At 43.2% G+C, this 26,319-nt stretch overlaps 1 protein-coding gene across 1 annotated transcript in view; it reads left to right on the top strand.

Annotated features, from left to right (window-relative positions):
- Positions 1-26,319, top strand: part of LOC145346843 (piezo-type mechanosensitive ion channel component 2-like) — an 895,380-nt gene that overhangs the window by 532,082 nt on the left and 336,979 nt on the right. Inside the window, exons 9-10 of the mRNA XM_080194667.1 lie at positions 9,255-9,389; positions 22,824-22,862. Of these exons, the coding sequence (XP_080050793.1) occupies positions 9,255-9,389; positions 22,824-22,862 (174 nt within the window). The remainder of the gene's footprint in view (positions 1-9,254; positions 9,390-22,823; positions 22,863-26,319) is intronic.

Here is a 26,319-nt window from a genome sequence, read left to right as displayed (position 1 = left end):
TGTCCACTCTTGTTGCAAAATTGGCATGTAAGCATTTTCCTCTTATCCCCTTTGGGGCCCTACAGTCCAGGTGAAATAGCCTGGCTTCCCACAATTATGACAAATCCCCTCAGGTTTGATCCCATTAGTTAAGGCTATGTGCTCCTGCTTTATTCTTGGGTATTGTTTTTTGTCTGGTCCATCCTTAATTCCAGAAGCCCATTCCACTAATTCATCATAATCCCGTGAACTGATAATTCCCATTTTAAGGATTTTCTAATGAGCCGGTGACAGCCCATCTTTAAATGTCTGGATGAATGCCCTATCTGTACGAGCGGCTTTGGGCATCCCCGAGCATTCTTGGTAGATCTTAAAAAGTCGCTCCCCATATTTGGAGGCCTCTTCATCCTTCTGTTTTTTAGTATTTGTAACTTTGGACCAGTTGGTTGGCGCATTACCCCGGACACGCTGAACCTCTGCCTTAAACCAATTAAATGGTCTCTGTTGTGCCTCCATTTTTGCTGTTAACTATGTGTGTCTACCTTCCTCCCCACTAATCAAATCGAGACCGGTTGGCGAGATCCTGTTGGTCCATCCCGTCACCCATTTGTCTCCATTTGTCCTGTGGGCAGGCGGCTTGTACCAACTGATGTATATCTTGTAAGTATAACTGGTGGCCAACCCAGACTGTGTCCACAATTTGGCATTTGCACTCTGGGGCTGAAGTTTCCACAGCAAAATCAGGACCTGGTGTCTTTCCCCTGGGGCGAAGGGCTTAAATCGAGCAGTGAGGGCATTTATAGTACCTCCCCGAACTACAGGGGCTAAGTTATGAACCTCCTCCTCGTCAGGGCCAAAATCTCCCACTGGTGCCGTGAGCTTTATTATTCAGCTACCAGGATACGGGGGCAGAGATCCCAAGAATAGTCCCCTAATGTTTGACTTCTTTTCTCCAATTCTTTAACATGTGATTCTAACAACTCGATTCTTTCTTTATCATTAGCCCATTTTTTAACTAGAGACAGAGACCTGCTTAATCAGTCCGGCTAGTTGGTGCACCAACAAAACTCTGGTTTTCTTGGTCTTGTCCATCTTTTCTTTCTCCAGCCACTTGCGCTGAGTGTGACAGGAAAAACGGATGAGCTTAGGGCCTTGATGTTTGTGAGGAAGTTAGATGTGGTGGCTGTAATGGAGACATGGTTACGTGAAGGGCAGGACTGGCAGCTGAATGTTCCTGGGTATAAGTGTTTTAGGTGTGACAGAGGAGGGTTGAAGAAAGGTGGAGGGGTGGCACTGTTAGTTAAGGAAAACATCACAGTAGTGCAGAGGGAGGACAATATGGAAGAGTTAGGGATTGAGTCGCTGTGCGTGGAGTTGAGGAATAAAAAGGGAGAGATTACGATGCTAGGGGTATACTATAGGCCACCCAACAGCCCGAGGTCGGTGGAGGAAGCCATTTGCAGGGGCATTTTGGATAGGTGCAGGAAGAATAGGGTGGTTGTAGTGGGTGACTTTAATCTTCCTGGAGTGGATTGGAGGGGGCCTAGAGCTGGGGGTACGGAGGGAGAGGAGTTTGTAAAATGTGTTTTGGAAGGGTCCCTAGAGCAGTATGTAACTAGCCCGACTAGGGAAGGGGCTATACTGGATTTAGTGTTGGGTAATGAGCCGGGGCAGGTGGTTGAGGTTGAGTTGGCGACCATGTGGCTAACAGTGACCACAAGTCCGTCTACTTTAGGATAAAAATGGAACGGGATGAGTGCCGGCCAAACGGGAGGGTGCTGAACTGGGGGAAGGCATGCTATAGCTGGATTAGGAGGGAGCTGAAGGACACTGATTGGGAGGGACTGTTAGCTGGCAAGCCCACGGTTGGCAAGTGGGAGGCTTTTAAGGGCAAACTGAAAATGTTGCAGGAGAGGCATGTTCCGGTTAAGCGGAAGGATGGGAAAGGTAGGATTAGAGAGCCGTGGATTACAGGGGGTATCGAAGACTTGGTAAGGAAGAAGAGGGAGGCGTATGTTAGGTCGAAACAACTGGGTACGGAGAGTGCGCTGGAGGAATATAGAGAGAGTAGGAGGGAGCTAAAAAGGGGAGTTAGAAGGGCGAAGAGAGGGCATGAAATGGCTTTGGCTGATAGGATTAAGGAAAATCCAAAGGCATTTTAATCCTATATTAGGAGCAAGAGAGTAGTTAGAGGGAAAATTGGTCCTCTTAGGGACAAAAGTGGGGAGTTATGTATTGAGTCGGAGGGAATGGGGGAGATCCTGAATGAATACTTTGCGTCGGTATTCACGAAGGAGAGGGGTTCGGTGTCATGCAGTGTCTTGGAGGGAGCTGTGGATCAGTGGCAGGAAATATCTGTTATGAGGGAGGAAGTGCTAGGGCTTTTAGGTAGCGTAAGGACGGATAAAGCTCCGGGTCCTGATGGTATTTATCCCAGACTGCTTCGGGAGGTGAAAGATGAAATTGCTGGGCCTCTGGTGCAAATCTTTGTCTCTTTTTTGGACACAGGTGAGGTCCCAGAAGACTGGAGGGTAGCAAATGTGGTACCGCTGTTTAAAAAAGGTAGTAGGGATAACCCTGGAAATTATAGACCGGTACGTTTGACATCGGTGGTAGGGAAATTAATGGAAAAAATACTTAAGGGTAGGATGTATGAGCATTTGGAGCGTTGCAATCTGATTAGGGATACGCAACATGGCTTTGTCAGAGGGAGGTCTTGCCTTACGAATCTGGTAAAATTCTTTGAGCAGGTGACAAAAGTGGTTGACGATGGGAGAGCCGTTGATGTCATCTATATGGATTTCAGTAAGGTGTTTGACAAAGTCCCTCATGGTAGGCTGGTAGAAAAGGTTAAGGCGCATGGGATACAAGGACAGGTAGCTAGGTGGATTGAGAACTGGCTGGGCAATAGGAGACAGAGGATAGTTGTTGAGGGGACCTTTTCGGGCTGGAGGCCAGTGACCAGTGATGTGCCGCAGGGCTCAGTACTGGGACCTCTCCTCTTTGTAGTATACATAAATGACTTGGAAGAGAGCGTACGTGGTGTGATCAGCAAGTTTGCGGATGACACCAAGATGGCAGGGTTGGTGAATACTGAGGTGGAATGTCAGGTGATACAGCAGGATATAGATAGGTTAGTAAATTGGGCAGATAGGTGGCAGATGGAATTTAATCTGACAAATGCGAGGTGATGCATTTTGGAAGGAATAATGCAGAGAGGAGCTACGTGATAAAAGGTAGACCGATTAGGAGTATAGAAATACAGAGGGACCTGGGAGTGCAGGTTCACAAGTCTATGAAGGTTATGACACAAGTGGAGAAGGTTGTGAGGAAAGCTTATGGAATGCTAGCCTTTATAGGAAGGGGTATAGAGTATAGGAGCTGCCGTCTAATGCTTTAGTTGTACAGAACGTTGGTTAGACCGCATTTGGAGTACTGCGTCCAGTTCTGGTCACCATACTACCAGAAGGACGTGGAGACTCTGGAGAGGGTGCAGAGGAGGTTTACCAGGATGTTGCCTGGCATCGAAGGACTGAGTTACAAGGAAAGGTTGGAGAAACTGGGACTTTTCTCCTTGGAAAGACAGAGATTGAGGGGAGACATGATAGAGGTATATAAGATACTGAAGGGAATAGATAGAGTCAATAGTGAGAGGCTGCTCCCTAGACTGGGTACAATTACGAGAGGTCATGATCTAAGGGTGAGGGGGGAGAAGTATAATTTGGATGTGAGAGGAAGGTTCTTCACGCAGAGGGTCGTGGGGGTATGGAACGCGCTACCGAGTCGGGTGGTGGAGGCAGGAACGTTGGACTTGTTTAAGGTTTACTTAGATAAACACATGAGCGAAACAAGGATGGAGGGTTATAGTAGGGGGTATTAAATACGGTCAGAGCCTTGGGAGACACCAGAAATGCAGACTTATATGTTAACGTTTTTGTCTTTTTATTCCGCAGGTGGAGGTCCACCTTGTTGTCAAACAAGGGGCATGCACACGGTGGGTCGGGCGTGGGCTGCTCTTGGAGGTTCCAGGAGTGGCCTAGTACTTCGTGCCAGTGTGTGTGCTTGATCCTGGACCGGTAAACGGGTGCCGCAAAAGCTCAGTGACTAGCACTGCTAGCTGTGCAGATACATGGATTTGGGCCTGTGTCTGTGGAAGTTTGCGCATTCTCCCTGTGGTTGCGTGGGTTTCCTCCGGGCGCTCCAGTTTCCTCCCACACCCCAAAGATGTGCTCTTAGGCTGATTGGTTTACCAAATTGACACTATTCTCCCCTGAATCTGGCTAAGTTAGGGGTTCCACTCGCAGACACGCAGGGCAGGGTAGGTGTAGGAGGATGCGGCGGCGCGGGCTCGTTGGGCCGAAGGGCCTGTTTCCCGTGCTGGGTTGTTCTTTGTTCTTTGTTCTTTGTTGATCCAGTGGGTGGGATGGGTCCCACACCCCTTTTGTCATCTGTTTAATGAGTCTGTCTCTTTCAGTCATGTACTGGTTTATCAGGGACCCCGGGGGTCCCCACTGTCTTGCGATTCCACCATATTGTCAATAAGTTTATACTCACCACCTGGAGTCTTCTATTCTCCCTTCTCGCTCTCCCACTCCTAGGTCACTCTTATCAGAGTCCAGTGGTACCTGTCAGGGTTGATCAGATCCCTCTGTATCACTGCTTATGCTGTTAAGCTGGCAACTCCTCCAGCAATCACTCAGTTTCTCTCTCATTCACATCTGAACATCACATCCTACGCACCTCTTTCTCCAGACTCTACACCCACTTCAAGTTCCTGACCTTCGCATGGGGAGGGGCTACCCCTCTTAACAACTGGTCTAAGGCTGGGTGTAAGAGACGGATGCCTCCTTGTCCATGTATGTTCAGTTCAGACGTCTTCCACTTCTATATTCTCTTATCACAGATGATTGTCCACTGCAGTTTGACCCACTCTGTTAGGCTCCGTGTTCTATTCCGGTGTCCCAGTTGAGGTCATTCAACTGGGTCTGCAAATAGAATCCTGTTCGTGATGCCAATTTGTTGTAGGTAAAATAATATCTCTGAGACTGTTAGTGAGTCAAAGTACAGTGGCTTTATTACAAAAGCTTTTGGGAGAAGCTGGTTCCTAAAGCGGTCTGCCAGACTTTTCCCCGAATGCAAGTAAGTGTGGGTATTTATACATTATGGTTCCCGGTTGCAGTCACAACATAGTCCCTGGCTCCAGTCACGTTTGCAGTTCTTCTTTTGTGTAACTTGTGTGGTCGCAGCCGTCTCAGTCCTGTTCCTCCTTTCGACTAGCCGTTATCGCACTTAAACATCTGCAGTTGTTTAGCTATGTTTAACTAGCACACAAGCCTGCACAAACAGATAAGGTTTGTAATGTTCTTGCACAAATTCTAAGTACAAAATTCATGAACCCTTTCCCTTCTTCACAGCTCATTTATGCTTGGTGGAAGATTATTCATGAAGGCCTTATCTTCGCAATCTTGCCCCTTGCTAGAGGTATGATGGTACGCTGATTAAAATCACCACCAGTCAGCTTTCCTCCTCCAAAAGAAGAGCAGCCTATATTCATGTGGGACTATGGCAACTTTACTGTTTACCATTAGAAGTGACATACATATATAAGCAGAGATCCATTCTCTGCGAACAAAAGGAATATGTTCAAGCCTTTTAAATTATCCAGGAGCTTGATAGTCTGTTATTCTATATTGCTTTTGCCATGGCAACTCCTCAGCCGATCAGAATCGACTTGCAAACTAGTCAGCACCTTTTTCTCCTGCAATGTAAACTGTTACAATTATTTTAAGTTTGGCATTCTTGTGTTTATCCTGGTGAGCACAAGATGAAAAGCTTAGCAATATAGCTCACTTTTCAGCAACATTCTGATATGCAATTGTTTAAGAGAAGGACTTCGCAAGGTCAACTGGACAAGGTATTTTTTTTTAGCACCTAGGCTGATGAACATAAAGAACTTTATGATCATGGGCAACTTTACAACCATTATCATTGCCATCTTTGCTTTTTTCTCAGGCTGCAGGTCTGACTAAAACATTCAGCCAATTGTGCACCATAGAGAAACAAAGTTGTTACACACTCTGTGCTGAATTTGAGATGGCAGAATTATTGCCTGAAAACCATGGATCAATAATGCCTCTTGCTAGGCTCTCTTTTCCCTTTAATTCTTCTCCCTCTTAGAAGAGAACTCATCCTGTTGTGCATCACCTCTACTCAATTGCATGTCATGCGACATGGTGGCTCAATTGCAGGGCAGCACAGTGGTTAGCACTGCTGCCTCTCAGTGTCAGGGACTCAGGTTCAATTACTGGTTTGGGTCACTGTGTGGAGTTTGCACATTCTCCCTGTGTCTGTGTGGGTTTCTTCTGGGTGCTCCGATTTCCTCCCACACTCCAAAGATGTGCAGGTTAGATGAATTGGCCATGCTAAATTCTCTCTGTGTACCCAAACAGGCACCGTAGTGTGGCTACTGGGAGATTTTCACAGTAACTTCACTGCAGTGTTAATATAAGCTGACTTGTAACCAATAAATAAACTTTGCTGAACATACCTCCAAACATCTCAACTAACTGAACAATAGCCAGTATAAATTAACTAGCAACTAAGGTGAAAGATTCACACCCCAAACCACTGTTCATTAGGAAATGGAAATGCACGATCCAAAATATTGATATAGGTTTAAAAAAAGTATTGGGACCCAAACCTGAAAAAGGCTTTGAAATCTTTGCTGATCTGAACAAGGGTTTGACAGACAAGGTTTCCTGAGTTGGTTCGCCCTGTGATAGTTGACTCTAGCACCGCCCAGGAAAACTAATTCTATGTGCAGCCTAACCAGCAGTACACAAGCAGGCCAGCACCAAAATTGTAAAATTATGCCCTTTTGCTGAAGATATACAGCAGTGTGAAGGTGAAAGATGGTTTTCCCACAGGGCAGGAAATGCACATGCAGTTTAAAATGCTAGACTTGGAAATTCTGCATCACTCCAGCACCTCTGCACTCTTAGAACATGATGCAATTCATGCTGGAAGCATATGGAAATGAACGAATCTTTGAAAACTGAACAATACAGTGTGGCACAAAATGTGTTACCTAATGCCCCTGAATTATGGATCCAGTCTTGCAAGCTGTCTGACCACCAAAACTACATATTTATTCATTTGAATTATTGTCATTAACTTATGCTCCTTGTTTATATGTGTGTATTCCTCACTCTAAATTTGGGTATTAAATTTGATATACTTAGTAGTGAGGAGATTTATGGAAGCGGTAACCTCGCAAGGAATTTTATTTTCAAAAGCTCGGAATCCTTATTGGTATTATTATTCAGAGGGTTGGCTCATCGAAATTTGATTTGATTTATTATTGTCACATGTAATAACATACAGTGAAAAGTATTGTTTTGTGCGTGCTGTACAGACAAAATGTACCATTTATAGAAAGGAAATGAGAATGCAGAATGTAGTTTACATGATAGCTAGGGTGTGGAAAAAGATCAACTTAATGCAAGATAAGTCCATTCAAAAGTCTGACGGCAGCAGGGAAGAAGCTGTTCTTGAGTTGGTTGGTACGTGACCTCAGACTTTTGTACCTTTATCCCAATGGAAGCAAGAATGTCTGGGGTGCATGACGTCCTTAATTACGCTGGCTGCTTTGCCGAGGCAGCAGGAAATGTAAACAGAGTCAATGGATGGGAGGCTGGTTTGCATGATGGATTGGGCTACATTCACGACCTTTTATAGTTCCTTGTGGTCTTGAACAGAGCAGGAGCCATACCAAGGTGTGGTATAACCAGAAAGAATGCTTTCTATGGTGCAACTGTAAAAGTTGGTGAGAGTTATAGTTGACATGCCAAATTTCCTTAGTCTGAGAAAATAGAGGCATTGATGGACTTTTCCTAACTATAGTGTTGGCGTGGGGGGACCAGGACAGGCTGTTGATGATCTGGACACATAAAATCCTGAAGCTCTTGACCATTTCTACTTCATTCCCATTGATGTAGACAGGGGCATGTTCTCCTTTACGTTTCATGAAGTTGATGACCATTTCCTTCGTTTTGTTGACTTTGAGGGAGAAATTATTGTTGCTCTGCCAGTTCACCAGATTCTCTATCTCTTCCTATACTCTGATCATTGTTTGAGATCCAACCCACTATGGTGGTGTCGTCAGCAAATTTGAAAATAGAATTGGAGGGAAAGATGGCTGAGAATACAGCATTGTGGGGCACCAGTGTTGAGGATGATCGTGGAAGTGTTGTTGCCTATCCTTACTGATTGTGGCCTGAGAGTTAGGAGTTCAGGATACAGTCGCAGAGGGAGGTGCTGAGGCCTAGTTCATGGAGTTTGGAGATGAGTTTCGTAGGAATAATAATGTTGAAGGCTGAGCTGTGGCCAATAAATAGGAGTCTGACATAGATGTCCATGTAATTTAGGTGTTCCAGGGTTGAGTGCAGGGCTAGGGAGATGACGCCTGCTGTGGACTCTTGTGAGGGTAGGCAACTGTAGTGATAGACTATTGCCTGCATTATTGGGCAACTGTTTCTGAAATTGTGTCATATAACTGTTAAGTTCAACAAAAGATAGACCCAAATTATGATTTATTTTCAAAATTCCAGTCTTAACTCAGGTTATTCTCTGGGAGGAGTTGATTACTAGTACAAGGAGGGAGAGAACAATTCGGACTACTTGGGGGTGATACTCTCAAAAGAAATTCGAAGGCTGGATTTTTACATTCTTGCCCACTCCAGAATCAGAACAAGCGAGACTCGTAGAATGGCATTCTTCACTGGTCTCGGGTGGGCAAGATGGTAAAATTCTGGCAGAAGTGTCAAATTCATGTAAAAGCTGAGTAAATCCTGCTAGTTCTTCAACGGGAGTTTCAGAATGAATCTCCCATACTGTGTGCACTGCAGAGTGCCCTCGCATGAATGATGCAAAAAATGCAGAGCAGGGCCCATTTCCGCTGGATAGGTTGGCAGCGTAGTACTGAGCGGGCCACTGCATAGGTGCCAATCTGTCAACGCTGACTGACCACACAATCGCTGGCTAGCCCCCAACACCCCGCATCACTGTCTCACCGACAACCATCCTCCCCAGTGGCCCGATCACCTCACCTTGCCCCACCACGGCACACCTCTATCTCCCTCCAACGCCCACATCCCTCCTCTCCACTTCCTGAAGTGTGTGTGAGACATGTGAGAGATTTTAACTAGAATGTAACAATAGCTGGAATGTATATTTGTACAATTTGCAAAATTACGTTTCATTTTATCTTTACACAGGATATGGAAGAAGAGAGAAATTATGAAAGGGAGGAAGAAGAGCAAAAGGAGGCATTAGGAAGTGATTCATCTGTTACTGCCAATATGAGACGGAATATGTGGTATTCAGCGCACTATGCAACTGATGAGAGAAGGGTAATGCCTCTTAAAACACTTGTCCATATTAAAGCTTTCAAATTAAATCTTGTTTAGGTTAAAGCTTTCAAATTCAATCTTATTCAGGTTAAAACTTTTAAAATCAATTTTCAGGACTGTGGGAAAGGTAGTTGGAATAATTAAAAGGGAAACTAATATCATTCGTGACATTTTTTATTTGACATCTTTAAACAGGATCGTATAATTCATCTGAAAGTAGCTGTACTACATGAAGTAATTTGTGTACCATTTCAAAATACCTTGTAAAATATACCATTTGTTACTAAATGCTCAGTGCCACAGATACCCAAAGTAGTATACTTGTCAAACCAAAACCTTTTTTGAATGTATCCAGTGACCATTTGTCACTTATAATCGCCCAGGACAAATCTGTTGTTCAGAATGCTGGAAAATATTGTTTAATTGTAAGTCTTTCAGGATAATTTGCTGATTTTGTACTTCCTGTAGTAACTTCTTTTTATATTGGATGAGATAAATACTTCGGGCAGGATTTTCTGGCCCCTCCGTGCCATGTTTTCTCGTGGTGATGGTGGCTCGCCTTTAGCCACCAGTGGGATCATCCGGTTCCGCTGATGTCTGTGGCGTTTTGCATGGTTCACTTCACCCACCACTGGGGAGCCCACCATGAGGCGTTGTCTGTGGCAGGAATGGAAGATCCAGCTGCGAGGAGGACTGGAAAATCATGCCCTGAGTGCATTTGCAAATATTTGTGAGTGAATGTTTATGAATATGAGGGATATAGTTTTCAGTGTGGTTTGTATGAATAATATCAGAAAAATATGGACCAATGAGAGAGCATTTTTTAAAAAAAGGTTTATCTACCAGAAACTCTGTCAGAATCATAGAATGTTTACAGCGCTTTGGGCCATTACATCTGTGTAAACTCTGTGCGAGAAAAGCTGCCTCAGTTCATTCTCTTTCCTATTCCCCGTAGTCCTGTATTTTTTTTTCAGTTCAGATAGTTATTCAGTTCTCTTTTGAAAATTGTTATTGAATCTTCCTCTACCACAGTTTCAGGAATTGCATTTCAGATATGAACCACTTTCTGCATAAAAGGGTTTTTCTTATGTTTCCATTGTTTCTGACACCAGTCATCTTAAAACTATGTCCTCTGGTTCTTGATCCTTGTGCCAATGGGAACAGTTGCTCTCTATCTCGATCTTTGTATCCTTATTAGCCACTGGAGAGATCCCACAAGACTGGCAAGAAGCTAATGTTTTCCTCTGTTCAAGAAAGGAAATAGGGATAATCCAGGAAATTATAGACTGGTGAGTCTCACAACGGTGGTTGGGAAGCTATTGCAGAGGATTCTTGGGAAAAGGATTTACATGCATTTGGAGGGTGGCATGGTGGCACAATGGTTGGCACTGCTGCCTCTCAGCACCAGTAGTCTTGGTTCAATTCCCTAACTTGCGTCACTGTCAATGGAGTTTGCACATTCTCCCCGCATCAGCGTGGGTTTCCTCCGGGCGCTCTGGTTTCCTCCCACAGCCCAAAAGATGTGCTGGTTAGGTACATTGGCCATGCTAAATTCTCCCTCAGTGTACCTGAATAGGCATCAAAGTGTGGATTTTCACAGTAACTTCATTGCACTTGAATGTATGCCTACTTGTAACTAATAGATAAACAATTAAACAAATGCATGGTCTAATTAGGGAAAGTCGGCATGACTTTGTGCAGAGCAGGTCACATCTTACTAATTTGAAATGATTTTTCAAAGTGTTGACTAAAGTGATCGATGAGGGTAGAGCTGTGGAGGTACTCTACATGGATTTTAATAAAGCTTTTGACAAAGTCCCTCATAATAGGCTCAGTCAGGAGGTGGAAGGATGTTTTTCTGGCTGTAAGTCTGTATACAATGGTGTCCTGCAGGGATCCGTACTGGGACCTCTGCTGTTTGTGATATATGAAAACGTTGATGGGTAGGTTAGTAAGTTTGCAGACGACACAAAGATAGGTAGAGTTGTGGATAGTGTCAAAATTTGTCAAAAGGTACAGTAGGATATCGATCAGTTGCAGATATGAGTGGAAAAGTGGTAGGTGGAGTTTAATCTGGGCAAGTATGAGGTGCTGCACCTTGGGAGATCAAATGTTAAGGGTAAGTATATAGTTAATGGCAGGACCCTGACAGCATTGATGTACAGAGGGATCTTGGAATTTAAGTCCATAGCTGCCTGAAAATAACCACAGAAGTAGATTGGGTAGTGGTGAAGGCATATGGCATGCTTACTTTTATTCATCGGGACACTGAGTCCAAGAGTCAGGATGTCATGGTGCAGCTTATAATCTTATAAAACTAAACCAAGCTTAGAGTATTGCATTCAATTCTGGTTGTCACATTACAGGAACAATGTGGAGGCTTTGGAGAGGGTGCAAAAGAGGTTTACCAGGAAGCTGCCTGCATTAGTAGGTATGAGCTATAAGGACAAACTAGGGTTGTTTTCTCTGGATTGGCAGAGGCTGAGGGGAGATGCGATAAAAGTCTAAAAAGTATCCTGTCAACCCTATCTATGCCTCTCATAATTTTATAAAGTTTAAAGTTTATTTATTAGTCACAAGTAACACTTGCATTATCACTGCGATGAAATTACTGTGAAATTCCCCTTTTCCCAGAGTGAAATGTTTAATACTAGGGGGCATACACTTAAAATGAGAGGGGGAAATTTCAAAGGTAATATGAGGGGCAAGTTTTTTACACAGATTGGTAAGTGTCTTAAACATGCTGCCAGGGATGGTGGTGGAGGCAGATACAATAAGGATGTTTAAGGAGCTTTTAGATAAGCACATGAGTATATAAGGAATAGAGGGATATGTACAAGGGCAGGCAGAAGGGCTTAGTTTAATCTGGCGTCATGTTCAGCACAATATCTTGGGCTCAAGGGCCTGTTCCTGTGCTGTACTGTTTTATGTTCTATCTACTCTATTCAAACCCCTCATGATTTTGAACAATATCAGATCTCCTCTCAACCTTCTTGTCTCCAAAGAGAACACCAACTTCTTCAATCTACCCAGGTAACTGAACTTCCTTATCCCTGGAACCATTCTCCCAAATCTTTTCTGCACTCTCCCTATTGCCATCACACCCTTCTTAAAGTGTAGCTCCCAGAATTGGACATCAAATGCATGGGAATATCACCACTTGCATTTTCCCATCCATGCCAGACACCATCCTGACTTGAAACTATATCACTATTCCTTCATTTTCACTGGGTCAAAATCCTGGAACTCTCTCCCCAACAGCATTGTCGATGTATCTACCTCATATGGGTCACAATGGTTCAAGAAGGAAGAATCACAGAATCTTTACAATGCAGAAGAAGGCCATTTAGTCTGTTGAGTCTGCACTGACTCTCTGAAAATGCATTCTATCTAGTCCCACTCTCTTGCTTTCTCACTCTTTAACTTGTCCATGCCCCTCGAGATCTTATATATCTGTATGAAATCTCCTATCGACCTTTTTTTCTCCAAGGAAAATAGGCCCAATTTTGTCAATCTATCCTCACAACTACAATTGTTTATAGGAACATAGGAATTAGGAGCAGGAGTAGGCAATTGAACCTTTTGAGCCCATTCCACCATTTAATATGATTGTGGCTGATCTTATTCTGGTCTCAACTCCACTTTCCCGCCTGTCCCCATAGCCCTTTATCGTGCTCTTCATCAGAAACTCATCTATCTCTTTCTTGAGTCTGGTGATTGATTCTGCCTCCACTGAACTCCAGGGCAGTGAGTTCCACAGATTCACAACCTTTTGAGCCTTACCTCAATTTTGAACCTATCTCCTCTCACTCAATGAGGTCAATCTTAACTTCTCGTCTGGCCAGCTAATGGACGGGGCGAGATCTTACCGGCACTGGATGTCTGGCGAGATCAGTCTTGTGCCCGAAAAGATATAATAGGTACAAGATGAAGACATATTGAATTGCCAGCACCAATGTACCCATATTGTTTGAGTTCAATGCATTCTATGGCTGTTTTGAGCAATACGTCAATGAATGATAGGAAGGACTATTACTTACGTGGCGAAAAACTGCAGCAGGCGACGGTGCAGAGGGACCTCAGGGTCCTTGTGCATGAGTCGCAAAAACCCAGCCTGCAGGTGCAGCAGGTGGTCAGAAGGCTAATGGGATGCTGGCCTTCATAGCGAGGGGGATTGAATATAAAAGTAGGGAGGTCTTGCTGCAGCTGTATAGGGCATTGGTGAGGCCGCAGCTGGAGTACTGTCTGCAGTTTTGGTCGCCGTACTTACGCAAGGATATTTTGGCCTTGGAGGGAGTGCAGAGGAGGTTTACTAGGCTGATACCGGAGTTGAGGGGGTTGAGCTATGAGGAGAGGCTGAATAAACTAGGCTTGTACTCGTTAGAGTTTAGAAGAATGAGGGGAGATCTCATTGAGACATATAAGATGATGAATGGGATGGATAGGATAGAGGTGGAGAGACTCTTCCCGCTCAGAAAGGACAGTAGGACTAGGGGGCGCAGCCTCAAGATAAAGGGGGGTGCGGTTTAGAACAGAGTTGAGGAGGAACTTCTTCACTCAAAGGGTGGTGAATCTCTGGAATTGTCTGCCCGTTGAAGTGGTGGAGGCTGCCTCGCTAAATATTTTTAAGACGCGGGTTGATGGGTTTTTGATAAGCGAGGGGATTAAGGGTTATGGGGAGAGGGCGGGAATGTGGAACTGAGCCACGACAGATCAGCCATGATCTTATTGAATGGCGGGGCAGGCTCGAAGGGCTAGATGGCCTACTCCTGCTCCTATTTCTTATGTTCTTATGTTCTTACATCATGCTTTCCACCCTGGAATAAATCCTTAGGACCTGATGAAATGTATCTCAAGACATTGCTGCTGCCCTCAAGGGGTACTCCATGCAATTGCACCAAGGGCACCCAAGTTGGAAGTAACCAGATACAGGACAACTGTCCTGGTCCTCCATGTACGGTTAGGGAAATCTCCAGATATGCACTGCGTAATGCACTCAAGCTGCATCAAGTAAAGAAGCCGTACCACTTAAATGAGGTCTGAGACCTCCCATGGTCATTCGCAGCAGCTCACATCTTCAAATGGAATGGTAAACAACATGTAGTCTTAATTGATTCGTATTCCAGGTGGCTTGAACTCAGTTATCTACTAAACATGATGAGTAACATAGTAAAATCAAGCTTAAGAGGCACTTCGACACACATGGCATCCCACAGAGGCCCATAATTGCTTGGCAATTCGTCTCTGCTGAATTTCACAACTTTTCACACAGAACTTTAAACATATCACGAGCAGCCCCTATATCTGCAGTCAAATGGCCTCATGAAATCGGCAGTATTCTCAGCCAAACATTTTTCAGAAAAATGTGCGCAGGACTGCAGAGACTACTATAATGCACACCTCAGCCTATGAAATCTACTACGATAGGGCTGCCCCTTGTCAACACAGTTATTTTTTTTTCCAGGCATATGATCTTGTACTCTGCATCCTAAAGGGGTTGAAATCATTGAGTGCAGCAGAGTTCCCTTGTGAATTGAGTACAGAATGAATTCCCTGAGAAATTACTGTGATGTTTCTGTTCAGTTCCCACATTTGCAGATGAACTGCACAAAGAAGCTTAACAAGGGACAAGAGGATGGGAACTCTGATGGTAGCCATAACAGCAAGTGTTAATGTTTGTTTGGATGGTGGAGCCATGTAGGCATACTTTGTTAGTAATTAATTATTATAATTAGACAAGAATATAGAGGCTGTAAATGGTTAACTATATTCACCTGACACAAATGAAGCAATTAGAATTATTAGTTGTAATTAGATACCAATGACTTCGGAACAAATGGATACTTGTGATTGTATATGCAAGTTACTTGTAAGATAACCAAAAGTATAACTAATGCCATGTATCACTAGGAAAATCTGCATGTCACTCAAGGAAGGCAGACTTCTCTGCTATAGTTTGAATAAAGGCCAATGTAAAACTCTGAAAACTTAATTTTGGTCCCTTGAGAGGAAACAGAATGGACTAGCTGGATAGTTGTTTCCATCCCTATCACAGCCTAAACTTGAAACCAACGTGAATGATGCCCTGCTCCAATGCAAATTAAGAAGCAAAATGCACAAACTTCAGCCCTCTAACACCAAGTCAAATAGTTAGTATTCAGACCCCAAGTGGCCATGACCAGTTGGCAGTGGTACACAGAAATGTCCTGCAACCAAACAGATACGTGGCAGCCTCAGACAATGCCCATTATGTACACAAACACTGACACCTTCTGCAAGTATTAGAATGAGCATCAACAGATAATGCAGGACTTCAGACTTCCAGTCTATGGTACCATCTTTTGGGTGAAAAAATTTCTTCGTATCACCTGTAAATCTTCTGCCTCTTACCTTAAATCTAAGCAGTGATTCCTTCCACCAAGGGGAAATGTTTCCTCTTATCTACTTGATTTACGCTTTCATAATTTTATACGCATCTCAAACTTGCTTCCCACCCCACCCCCCAAGGAAAACAACCCCAGCCCATCCAATTTCTCTTCGTAACTAAAGCTCTCCATCTGAGGCAACCTTCTGGTAAGTTTCCTCTGTACCCTTTCCAGTGCTGTCACATCCCTACTATGTGTAGGTTTCAGAACTGCATACTATATTTTAGGTGTGGCCTGACCAATGTTTTATTTTGTTCCAGGATAATCTCCCTCCTCTTAAACTCTATGCCTCGGCTAATGAAGGTATACAATATGCCTTTTTGACCATTTTATTCACATACTGCTATCTAAGGGACTGATGTACATGCACACCAAGACCCCTTTGATCCTTGGTGCTTCCAGGGACCTAACGTTCATTATGTATTCCCCTGTCTTGTTTGTCCTGACCAAGTGCATCGTAACTCACACTTATCTGGATTGAATTCCATTTGCCACTGATCAGCCCATGTGATGAACCTGTCTGTATCCTCCTGTGAGCTAAGATTATCCTCCTCACTCTTTACCAGCTTCCCAATTTTTATATCATCCTGCAAACTTACTGATCAACTCTCATTCAAGTCTTAATAATTCATATAAATCACAAACAGCAAGGGCCCCATTATTGATTCTTGCGAGACCCTACTGTACACAGTTTTACAGGCTGAAGAACACTCCTTGCGTTTGACAAGGTACCTCACAAGAGGTTATTGCAGAAGGTCAGGGGACATGGAGTTGGGGGTAGGGTGTTAGCGTGGATAGAGGATTTGTTGTCAAATAGGAGGCAGAGAGTGGGGGTCAATGGGTGCTATTCGGATTGGCGGTTGGTGACTAGTGGGGTGCCCCAGGGGTCGGTGCTGGGGCCTCAGCTATTTACCATTTATATAGATGATCTGGAGGAGGGAACCGAGTGCAGGGTGTCGAAATTTGCTGATGACACCAAGATTGGGGGAAAGGCAAATTGTGCGGAGGGTGTGGAGAGTCTGCAGAAGGATCTAAATAGGCTGGGCAAATGGGCCAGGAAATGGCAAATGGAATTTAATGTTGGCAAGTGTGAGGTGGTCCACTTTGGTAGGAAGAATGGTAGGAAGGACTATTACGTGGCGAAAAACTGCAGCAGGCGACGGTGCAGAAGGACCTCGGGGTCCTTGTGCATGAGTCGCAAAAACCCAGCTTGCAGGTGCAGCAGGTGGTCAGAAAGGCGAATGGGATGCTGGCCTTCATAGCGAGGGGGATTGAATATAAAAGTAGGGAGGTCTTGCTGCAGCTGTATAGGGCATTGGTGAGGCCGCAGCTGGAGTACTGTGTGCAGTTTTGGGCGCCGCACCTGCGCAAGGATATTTTGGCCCTGGAGGGAGTGCAGAGGAGGTTTACTAGGCTGATACCGGAGTTGAGGGGATTGAGCTATGAGGAGAGGCTGAATAAACTAGGCTTGTACTCGTTAGAGTTTAGAAGAATGAGGGGAGATCTCATTGAGACGTATAAGATGATGAATGGGATGGATAGGATAGAGGTGGAGAGACTCTTCCCGCTCAAAAAAGACAGTAGGACTAGGGGGCACAGCCTCAAGATAAAGGGGAGGCGGTTTAGAACGGAGTTGAGGAGGAACTTCTTCACTCAAAGGGTGGTGAATCTCTGGAATTCTCTGCCCGTTGAAGTGGTGGAGGCTGCCTCGCTAAATATTTTTAAGAAGCGGGTTGATGGGTTGTTGATAAGAGAGGGGATTAAGGGTTATGGGGAGAGGGCGGGAAAGTGGAACTGAGCCACAACAGATCAGCCATGATCTTATTGAATGGCGGGGCAGGCTCGAAGGGCTAGATGGCCTACTCCTGCTCCTATTTCTTATGTTCTTATGTTCTTATGTTCATCAGCCTATGCTTGTTGCCACTCAATCGATTCTGTATCCAGTTTGCCAGTTTGCCAAATCCCATGGGCTCTTACCTTCACTATCAGTCTCCCACGTGGGACTTCATCAAAAGCCTTGCTAACATCCAATAAGCCTATGTCTATTGCATTACCTTCGTCTACACACCTGGTCACCTCTTTTGAAAAATTCAATCAAGTTCGTCGGTGACGACCTCCCCTAATTATTTTCTTAGAATTGCTTTCAATAATTTCCCCATCACTGAGGTTGGACTGACTGCCTTTTGTTTTCTGGTTGATCCCTTTCTCCCTTCTTGAGTAATGTTACTGCATTGGCTGTCCTCCAGTCCTCTGGCAGCTGTCCTGTGGTCAGTGAGGAATTGAAAATTATTGCTAGTGCTCCTGCTATTTCCTCCCTTGCCTCACTCAACAGCATGGGATACATTTCATCCGACCGTGATGAATTATTTACTTTTAAGCCTGTCCGGCCACTCAGAACCTTCTTTCTGGCTATGTTAATTCCTTTAATTGCATCACAGGTCTTCTCCCTGATTTTTATGTGCCCATCATCTCACTCACTTGTGAACATGGACACAAAGTATTCTTACGTCCTCCAGCTCCACACACACTGTGGTCTTTAATGGGCACTACTCTTTCTTTAGTTATCCTCTTACCCTTAATGTGTTTATCCTAATTAATTTAGGATTTTCGTTTATTCTACTTCATTCCACTATATTATTCTATTATTTGCTCTTCTAATTTCCTTTTTAAGTTCCCTCTTGCAAATGTTATACTCCTCTAGGACGTTTGATGTTTTTAGCCTTCAATGTCTGCCATAAGCCTCTCCTTTTTCTCTTTATTTAATGCATATATCCCTCAATATCCAGGGTCTACTGGATTTGCTGTCCCTCCCTTTTTCTTTATTGGCAATTTTATGACAATTATGATTTGACTTCCCAGATTTTTAAATTGAATTAAATTCCTCCATCTGCCGTGGTAGGATTCAAACTCATATTCCCAGAGCATTACCCTGGGTTTTTGGATTGTTGATTGACAATACCACTCCATCACTGCCTCCACTGCATGCTAACTTTCTCTTCAAATATCAAAAATTACAAGTTTTTCACCTTTTTCCAAAAAATTACCACTTTTGTATTCTTATAACCAATGAGTAATATGATGGTAGTGTGCTATTGCTTTAGGTATATTTATTTTTATGTTTAAGGGGACTGCTTACAGATTTATCTCTATCTGGAAGCAGTTGCTGTGTCTGGAAAACATTTAGCTCAGATGCTGGGAAAGCAAGTTAATTGCTCATTTTAGCAGCGTAGCGTTTTCTGAGGACTAATGATTTTTTGTTTATAGCTGGAGATTTACCCTGGGGTTTTGATTTAAAGGTATGGAAGGTGGGTTTAGATATGCAGAGTTTTTTGATTCTGGCTGGGGATTGCTTAAAGACAGGTTTCTGCTGCTGAAACTCATTCCCTCTCTCTGAAAGCTTCAAAACTGCCTACACTCATCATAGCAAGTATATTTTTGGATATTAGCTATATTTAAAGTGGTATTGTGAGTCTATAAAAAGGATGTTGCTTATTTGGAACTGAAACGGAGGTAATCTAGGAATTAAATTTGTTTTCTTTCAGTTTTAAATATTGTTCAACTGATAATAGTTAAGCTGCTTCATTTGTTATATTTCATATTTAAACTGTGTTCTTAAATAAAACTTATTTTACTATAAAAGATCCCTAATTCGTCAGTGGAATTACTCCAGGAGTGAAACATCCTAACCTTACATTTATGCTAAAATAGAAAAATTGTTGTGGTCTAATCTGGCATCCTAATGCAATTTGGGGTTCTGATCCAGAACCCTAACAATAACTTCACACTTTACTATGTTATACTTCATCTTTCTGTGTTTAATTTTTAATGACACTATATAAATAAAAGTTACTGTTGTTGTTGGCACCAACATGTTGTCTAAAGAAGATTGGAAAATTATGACCCGTCCATCCACAATTTCCATCCTTAATTCCCTTAGTGTTGTTGGAATCATCTCATCTGGTCCTGATGATTTTAACTGATACAGCCAGAATATCTGATACCCCTTTATCAATTTTTAGCCCTCAAGTACCTCAATAACTTCCTCTTACACTGTGACTTATGCAGCATTCTCTTCCTTGCTAAAGAGAGTCAAAGTGCTCATTTGGCTGAAAGCAAAATACTACGGCTGCTGGAATCTGAGCTAAAAACAGAAAATGCTAGAAAATCTCAGCAGGTCTGACAGCATCTGTGGAGAGAAAATAGAGCCAACATTTCCAGTTTGCATGAGCCTTCTGGTAACTTAGCCATGCCCCCTGCCTCCATGTATAAATCCATTTTAGGTCCCTATTCAGCCACACTCTTCCATTAACCAACAATTTATTATTTACAAAAACAAAATACTGCAAATACTGGAAATATCAAATATGAACAAAAAATTCTGAAAATACTCAGCAACTCAATAAGTATCTCTGGAGAGAAAGAAAGTTATTTTTTCAGGTCAAGATGAACTTTCATCAAAACTGTTTTATGTCTGTGGAAGACTTTTGGATTCTTTTTAATGCTAACAGCCAGGCTCCTCTCATACTATTTTTTGCTTCTTCTATTTTTTTTTCACTTAACTCTGAACATTGAATAGGTTAAATTTGATTAGACTAGATTTGATAGCAAGTGAGCACCTTACATCGAAATAGGAACATAGGAATAGACCATTTAACACTTCCAACCTGTTCCATTATTCAGTGAAATTACAGCTAATCTGTAACCTAACTTCATCAATCCCTGCAGAAAAAAGCAAAATACAGTAGGTGAAGGAAATCTGGAATAAAAACAGAAAATGCTGGAAATACTCAACAGATTCGGCCACATCTGTGGTGAGAGAAACGATGGTGATGTTATAATACAGGTTCATCAATCTGAAACATTGATGCCCAGAAGAGATAAGTAGACGAAGGAGGGAGTAGACACACTGGCCGTTCCACACACAAGTGTTGTTCGAACAAATGTTGGACACTGCGTGCTGTGAAATGAAACAGTGCAACACCTGTGCCATTTGTTGCAGGACCTGGCACCTTGGGGCAGTGGTGGGGGGGCACCCATTTTTGGTGGCTGTGAAATTGACAGCCGCTTTAAACTTCTATGCCACCAGGTCCTTCCAGACCCTCAGTTGAGATATGTATGACATTTCCCAGTCAGCTGTCCACCACTGAGGTCACAGATACCCGGGCTGGCCAGTATCCTAAATTTGACCTGGTCCAGGCCCAGCAGGAAGCCCAGACTGTAGGATTCACAGATATCTTGGTCAGGCCAAATGTCCAGGGGCTAGAGATCACCCTCGTTTCAGAATCCATGACAATTCATGAATAGAAAGGACTTCCATTCCCTATATGTGCAATTGGTGTGTGACTATAAGATGCATATCATGCATGTCTGCACCAGACATCCCAGCAGCTTCTTATTGTGGAGCTCAGATATCCTGGAAGTCTTTGAGGAGTGCAGGGATGGCTGTTCATCTTGCTGCCCCTGAGATGCCCAGATGTCAGGAAGCAGGAGGGCAGTGGGGGGCCAGAAGGTATAGCCACAGCTAGTCTCCTGGCTGGAAGGCCCCAGCTTGGGATGGAGCCCTTTCTCCTCCCTCGGAGTTCCTATGAGCCCCTGGGTTACTCCACGGGGTGGCAGTACTTGTGCAGAAGCATTGGAATCACCTGGCCCTGCCAGTCCTGGAGGACCACCTATGTTCTACCCATGCTATTCCAGCCCACTGCGATAGTCAGCTGAGTCAGAGCCACCTGTCAATGGCAGCAGCAAATGGGCCACACACTGTAGCCCCTCACCTTGACCTTCTGTGACTGAGCCACATTCTCACGGGCTGCTGCTGTAACCCGCTGTGCCTCAGCGCTGTCCCACTAGATCGTGTGGAAGCTCTCGAGCCTCTCAGCCATGGACGGGCCACCAAATCACGAGAATCCTATTGAGTCCTTCAGCTGTGGCTCACTGTGACTCAGTGGCACTCTGGAACTCCACTGTGGCCTGCTATGATTCGGCCATCGTTTGGAACCTGCCACTCATGGTGAGCATTCCCTGCCCCAGGCTTTCCACCCCTATACCCTTCATACCAATGTAATTATCTAAATGTTTTTTAAAAGATAAAATTATATCTGCCACCTCTATTACATCTGACAGCTTGTTCCAGACACTCACCACCCTCTGGACACTTTTGTATCTCTCCCCTCTCACCTTAAACCTATGCCTTCTAGTTTCAGACTCCCCTACCTTTGGGAAATGGCAGAAATGTTATAGCAGAAATGTTTATATGTCACATCCATGAAATACTACAAAGAATATGCAATATTAATATTGCAGAATGTTTTGTTATCTTACTCTTTTAGCAGATCCTTTGGGTCTTGTGGAATGTTGTAGCTGATTTTGTAAATAAAAACCCTTAGAAGTACATAATGAAAATTATGTTTAAATTGATTTAAACCATTATTTTTGCTCTGTGTGGGTTACTCCTTCTATGTTGACAGAAGATGTTACTTTATTTTCAGAACATAGGAATAAGTATAGGAATAAGCATGCCATTCAGTCCCTTGAGATGGGTAAAACTATTCAATTTGATATAAATACATACATATAGATGTAAAATATGTGTGTGAAATTTATCCTCACAGTGTAGCAACTTGTAGTACACATCAGAAATTTGACTCTGGAGATATATGGGCTGAAATTGGCTTGCCAGTGGCACAAAATTGTCTCTTAATAGATCAAAAGTTCAAGTTACACCATGCTGGATTTCCTTTTCCAAAGTTCAAGACCAAATTCAACCCTAAACCCCACCTGATATATTTCAGCAAACCTAGCAAGATCTGAACTCTTGATGTATCAGTGGGTAAAACTGTACTGTGGATGCAGAAAATATCAATGGAGATAGATAAAATGGTACACATTTGTAACCATGTTCTGTCCTTATATGTTGTAAGTTTATTATAATAATTGCTGACTAATACATGATAGATGCATGGACCATTGCAAACTTGATTATAACACTTTTTTCTTTCTTTATCTCTTCCAGCTCCTTACAATTACCCAGGATGACACCAACTCCTCTGATGTTAGTATATATACTTGGCATTGTGTTTATGCGTGCTTTAGAAATGTCTGGTTGAATGTAACTACGGCTAAATTTCTTAAAAACTTGTGATTGAGGCTTTTTATTTTTTAAATTGTTTTATCTTGAAATTAACGTTGTTGAGTGACTCCATAAAAATTCTTTAAACTGTTTTTTCTGTTACTAAGAGAGCAAGGTAGAACTAAAAATTTCCAAATTCTTTCCACAAACCCTTGCTATGTAGCATTCATAAAGGATGCTGTTCACAGTAGGCCACCTCTGCAAAATAAAAGATAGCCAAAACCTTGTAAAGCAAATCCAGAACTTAGAAAGTGTTATCTGTCATATATCATTGATGTATTTAACTAATAAGTGTTAATTAATAAAAAGCTAATAAGGACAGAATTGTCAAAAGTTACACATTGCTGTAAAAGTATTTAGATTTATGTTGTTTTTGTTATAATTATGAGTCAGGTTGTATTCTTGTAGCACTCTTGGCTCAGGAATAGCAACCTTGCCTGAGTGAGAATGTTGTCAGGGCAAATGTCAAGGACCAGTGTACCCTTTTAGATGGGCATAAAAGAACCAATGGCACTGTTTGAAACACAGTAAGAAATCTCACAACACCAGGTTAAAATTCAACAGATTTATTTGGGAGCATAAGCCACTAGCTTTTGGAGCGATGCTCTTTCATCAGATAAGTGGGAGTTCTGTTCACAAACAGGGCATATAAAGACACAAACTCAATTTACAAAATAATGGTTGGAATGAGAGTCTTTACGGGTAATCAAGTCTTAAAGATACAGACAATGTGAGTGGAGAGAGGGTTAAACACAGGTTAAAGAGATGTGTACTGTCTCCAGACAGGACAGACAGTGAGATATTGCAAGCCCAGGCAAGTCATGGGGGTTACAGATGGTGTGACATGAACCCAAGATCCCGGTTGAGGCTGTCCTCATGTGTGCGGAATTCGGCTATTAGACTCTGCTCAGTGGCTCTATGTTGCCATATGTCGTGAAGGCTGCCCGAAGATCAGAGGCTGAATGCCTGTGACCGCTGAAGTGTTCCCCAACAGAAGAGAACACTTTTGCCTGGTGATTGTCGAGCGATGTTCATTCATCTGTTGTCATAGCTTCTGCATGGTTTCCCCAATATACCGTGCCTCAGGAAATCCTTTCCTATAGCATGTCAGGTAGCCAACATTGGCTGAGTTGCAAATGTATGTACATACACTTGCAACTCATGATGTGGAGACGCTAGCATTGGACTGGGTTAAAAACACAGTATGAAGTCTCACAACACCAGGTTAAAGTCCAACAGGTTCATTTGGTAGCAAAACCCACTAGCTTTCGGAGTGCTGCTCCTTCATCAGGTGAGTGGGATTTCAGTTCACAAACAGGGCGCATAAAGATACAAACTCAATTTACAAAATAATGGTTGGAATGCGAGTCTTTATAGGTAATCAAGTCTTAAAGGTACAGACAATGTGAGTGGAGAGAGGATTAAGCACAGATTAGAGAGATGTGTTCTGTCTCTGTTCTGTGTATGTGAAATCATTGTTTTAAAAAACAGCAGGAGTGTTCTCAACAGTGGCTCGACCAATATTTATCCCTCAATAAATATCATTAAAATATCTGGTTGTTACCTCATTATGGTTTGTTGGTCTTTGCTGTGCATTATAAGTTAAATCACATAAAATGTGTTGCCTACACTGCATCAGTTAAATACTCCATTGGCTGTTATTAGCTTTGGGACTTCATGATACCATGCATGCTCTTTCTTTTGTACTTTTATGACTTCTTGTGTTCCCAAATGTTGATATTTTTGGAGGAAGTTAAATAATATCTTCAAATTTTTTTCCTGTAATATTTTCAGTGACATTTTTTTAATTGGTTGCTAAGGGGCTAAAGACTGAAATTCCCAAAAGAAGTAGAATAAATGAAATACCAAATCTGTTCGCCATCTTTAAAATGTTTTCTCGTTAATTGTATAACATAAATTTATAGGCCTTAATAGGTTAGCTTTTTTTAATGGTTCAAAATTAAGCATCCTTTGAGCTTAAAGAGAGTTCCTTTTAATTTGTAATGTTAACTTGCACCTGCACTCTAGGGAGTAATTTTGACTTGGGGTGATAGTTCAATCAAGAGGGGCAATAGTAGAGTCATAAAGGTTTACAACATCAAAACAGGCCCTTCGGTCCAACTTGTCCATGCTGCCTTTTTTTTAAAACCTGTTAGCCAATCCCAATTGCCCACAACTGGCCCATATCCCTCTACACCCATCGTACCCACGTAACTATCTAAATGCTTTTTAAAAGACAAAATTGTACCCACCTCTACTATTACCTCTGGCAGCTTGTTTCAGATGCTTGCCACCCTGTGAAAAAAATTGCCCCTCTGGACACTTTTGTATGTCTTCCATCTCACCTTTAATCTATGTCCTCTAATTTTAGACTCCCCTACCTTTTGGAAAATATATTGACTATCGAGCTGATCTGTGCTCCTCATTATTTTATAGACCTCTTTAAGATCACCCCTCAACCTCCTACGCTCCAGAGGAAAAAGTCCCAGTCTATCCAGCCCCTCCTTATAACTCAATCCATCAAGTCCCGGTAGCATCCTAGTAAATCTTTTCTGCATTCTTTCTAGTTTAGTAATTTCCTTTCTATAATAGGGTGACCAGAACTGCACACTGTATTCCAAGTGTGGCCTTACCAATGTCTTGTACAACTTCAACAAGACATTCCAACTCCTGTATTTAATGTTTTGACCGATGAAACGAAGCATGTCAAAAGCTTTCTTTACCACTGGTTGCTGGAGAAGCTCCAGCTCAAGGTAGATGAGCTGGCCTCTGAGCTATGGACGCTGAGGCTCATCAGGGGGAGAAAGGGTGCCATTGTCAATGGGGTGCAAGTAACATCCACCCCCTCTAGACTGGCTAACTCTAAGGGTCAGGAACAAGAGGGGGCTGCTGAGAGGAGGAAGGAGGGTGGGGAGAGGAGGCCTCAGCCTCTCAAGTTGATTAACAGGTTTGAGGTTCTTGCTTCCAGTCTGGACGAGAACGAGGGAGGCGAGGTCGGTGAGCAGACTGCACACGGTACAGTGATGCAGCAGGCCATAGGCAAAGAGAAGGGGAAAAGGAACGTAGTTGTAATTGGGGATAGTGGGGTGAAGGGTATTGACACTGTCCTTTGTCACAACGACAAAGTGCACAGAAGGGTGTGTTGTCTGCCTGGTGCTCGGGTCCGGGATGTCGCATCTGGGCTGCAGAGGAACCTGGAGTGGGAGGGTGAGAATCCGGTCGTAGTGGTTCATGTGGGTGCCGACGACGTAGGCAAAATGCAAACTGAGGATCTGGGGAGGGAGTATGAAAAGCTGGGAATGGAATTAAAAAGTAGAACCAACAAGGTGGTCATCTCTGGGCTACTGCCTGAACCGAGTGCAGACGGACGTAGGGTTGA

Source organism: Carcharhinus amblyrhynchos, chromosome 8 (assembly GCF_965287045.1).
Source record: "Carcharhinus amblyrhynchos chromosome 8, sCarAmb.v2.hapA, whole genome shotgun sequence".
Classification (NCBI taxonomy): Eukaryota; Metazoa; Chordata; class Chondrichthyes; order Carcharhiniformes; family Carcharhinidae; genus Carcharhinus; species Carcharhinus amblyrhynchos.
Note: the sequence above shows the minus strand (reverse complement) of the source record. Positions and strands in the feature narration are given on the sequence as shown.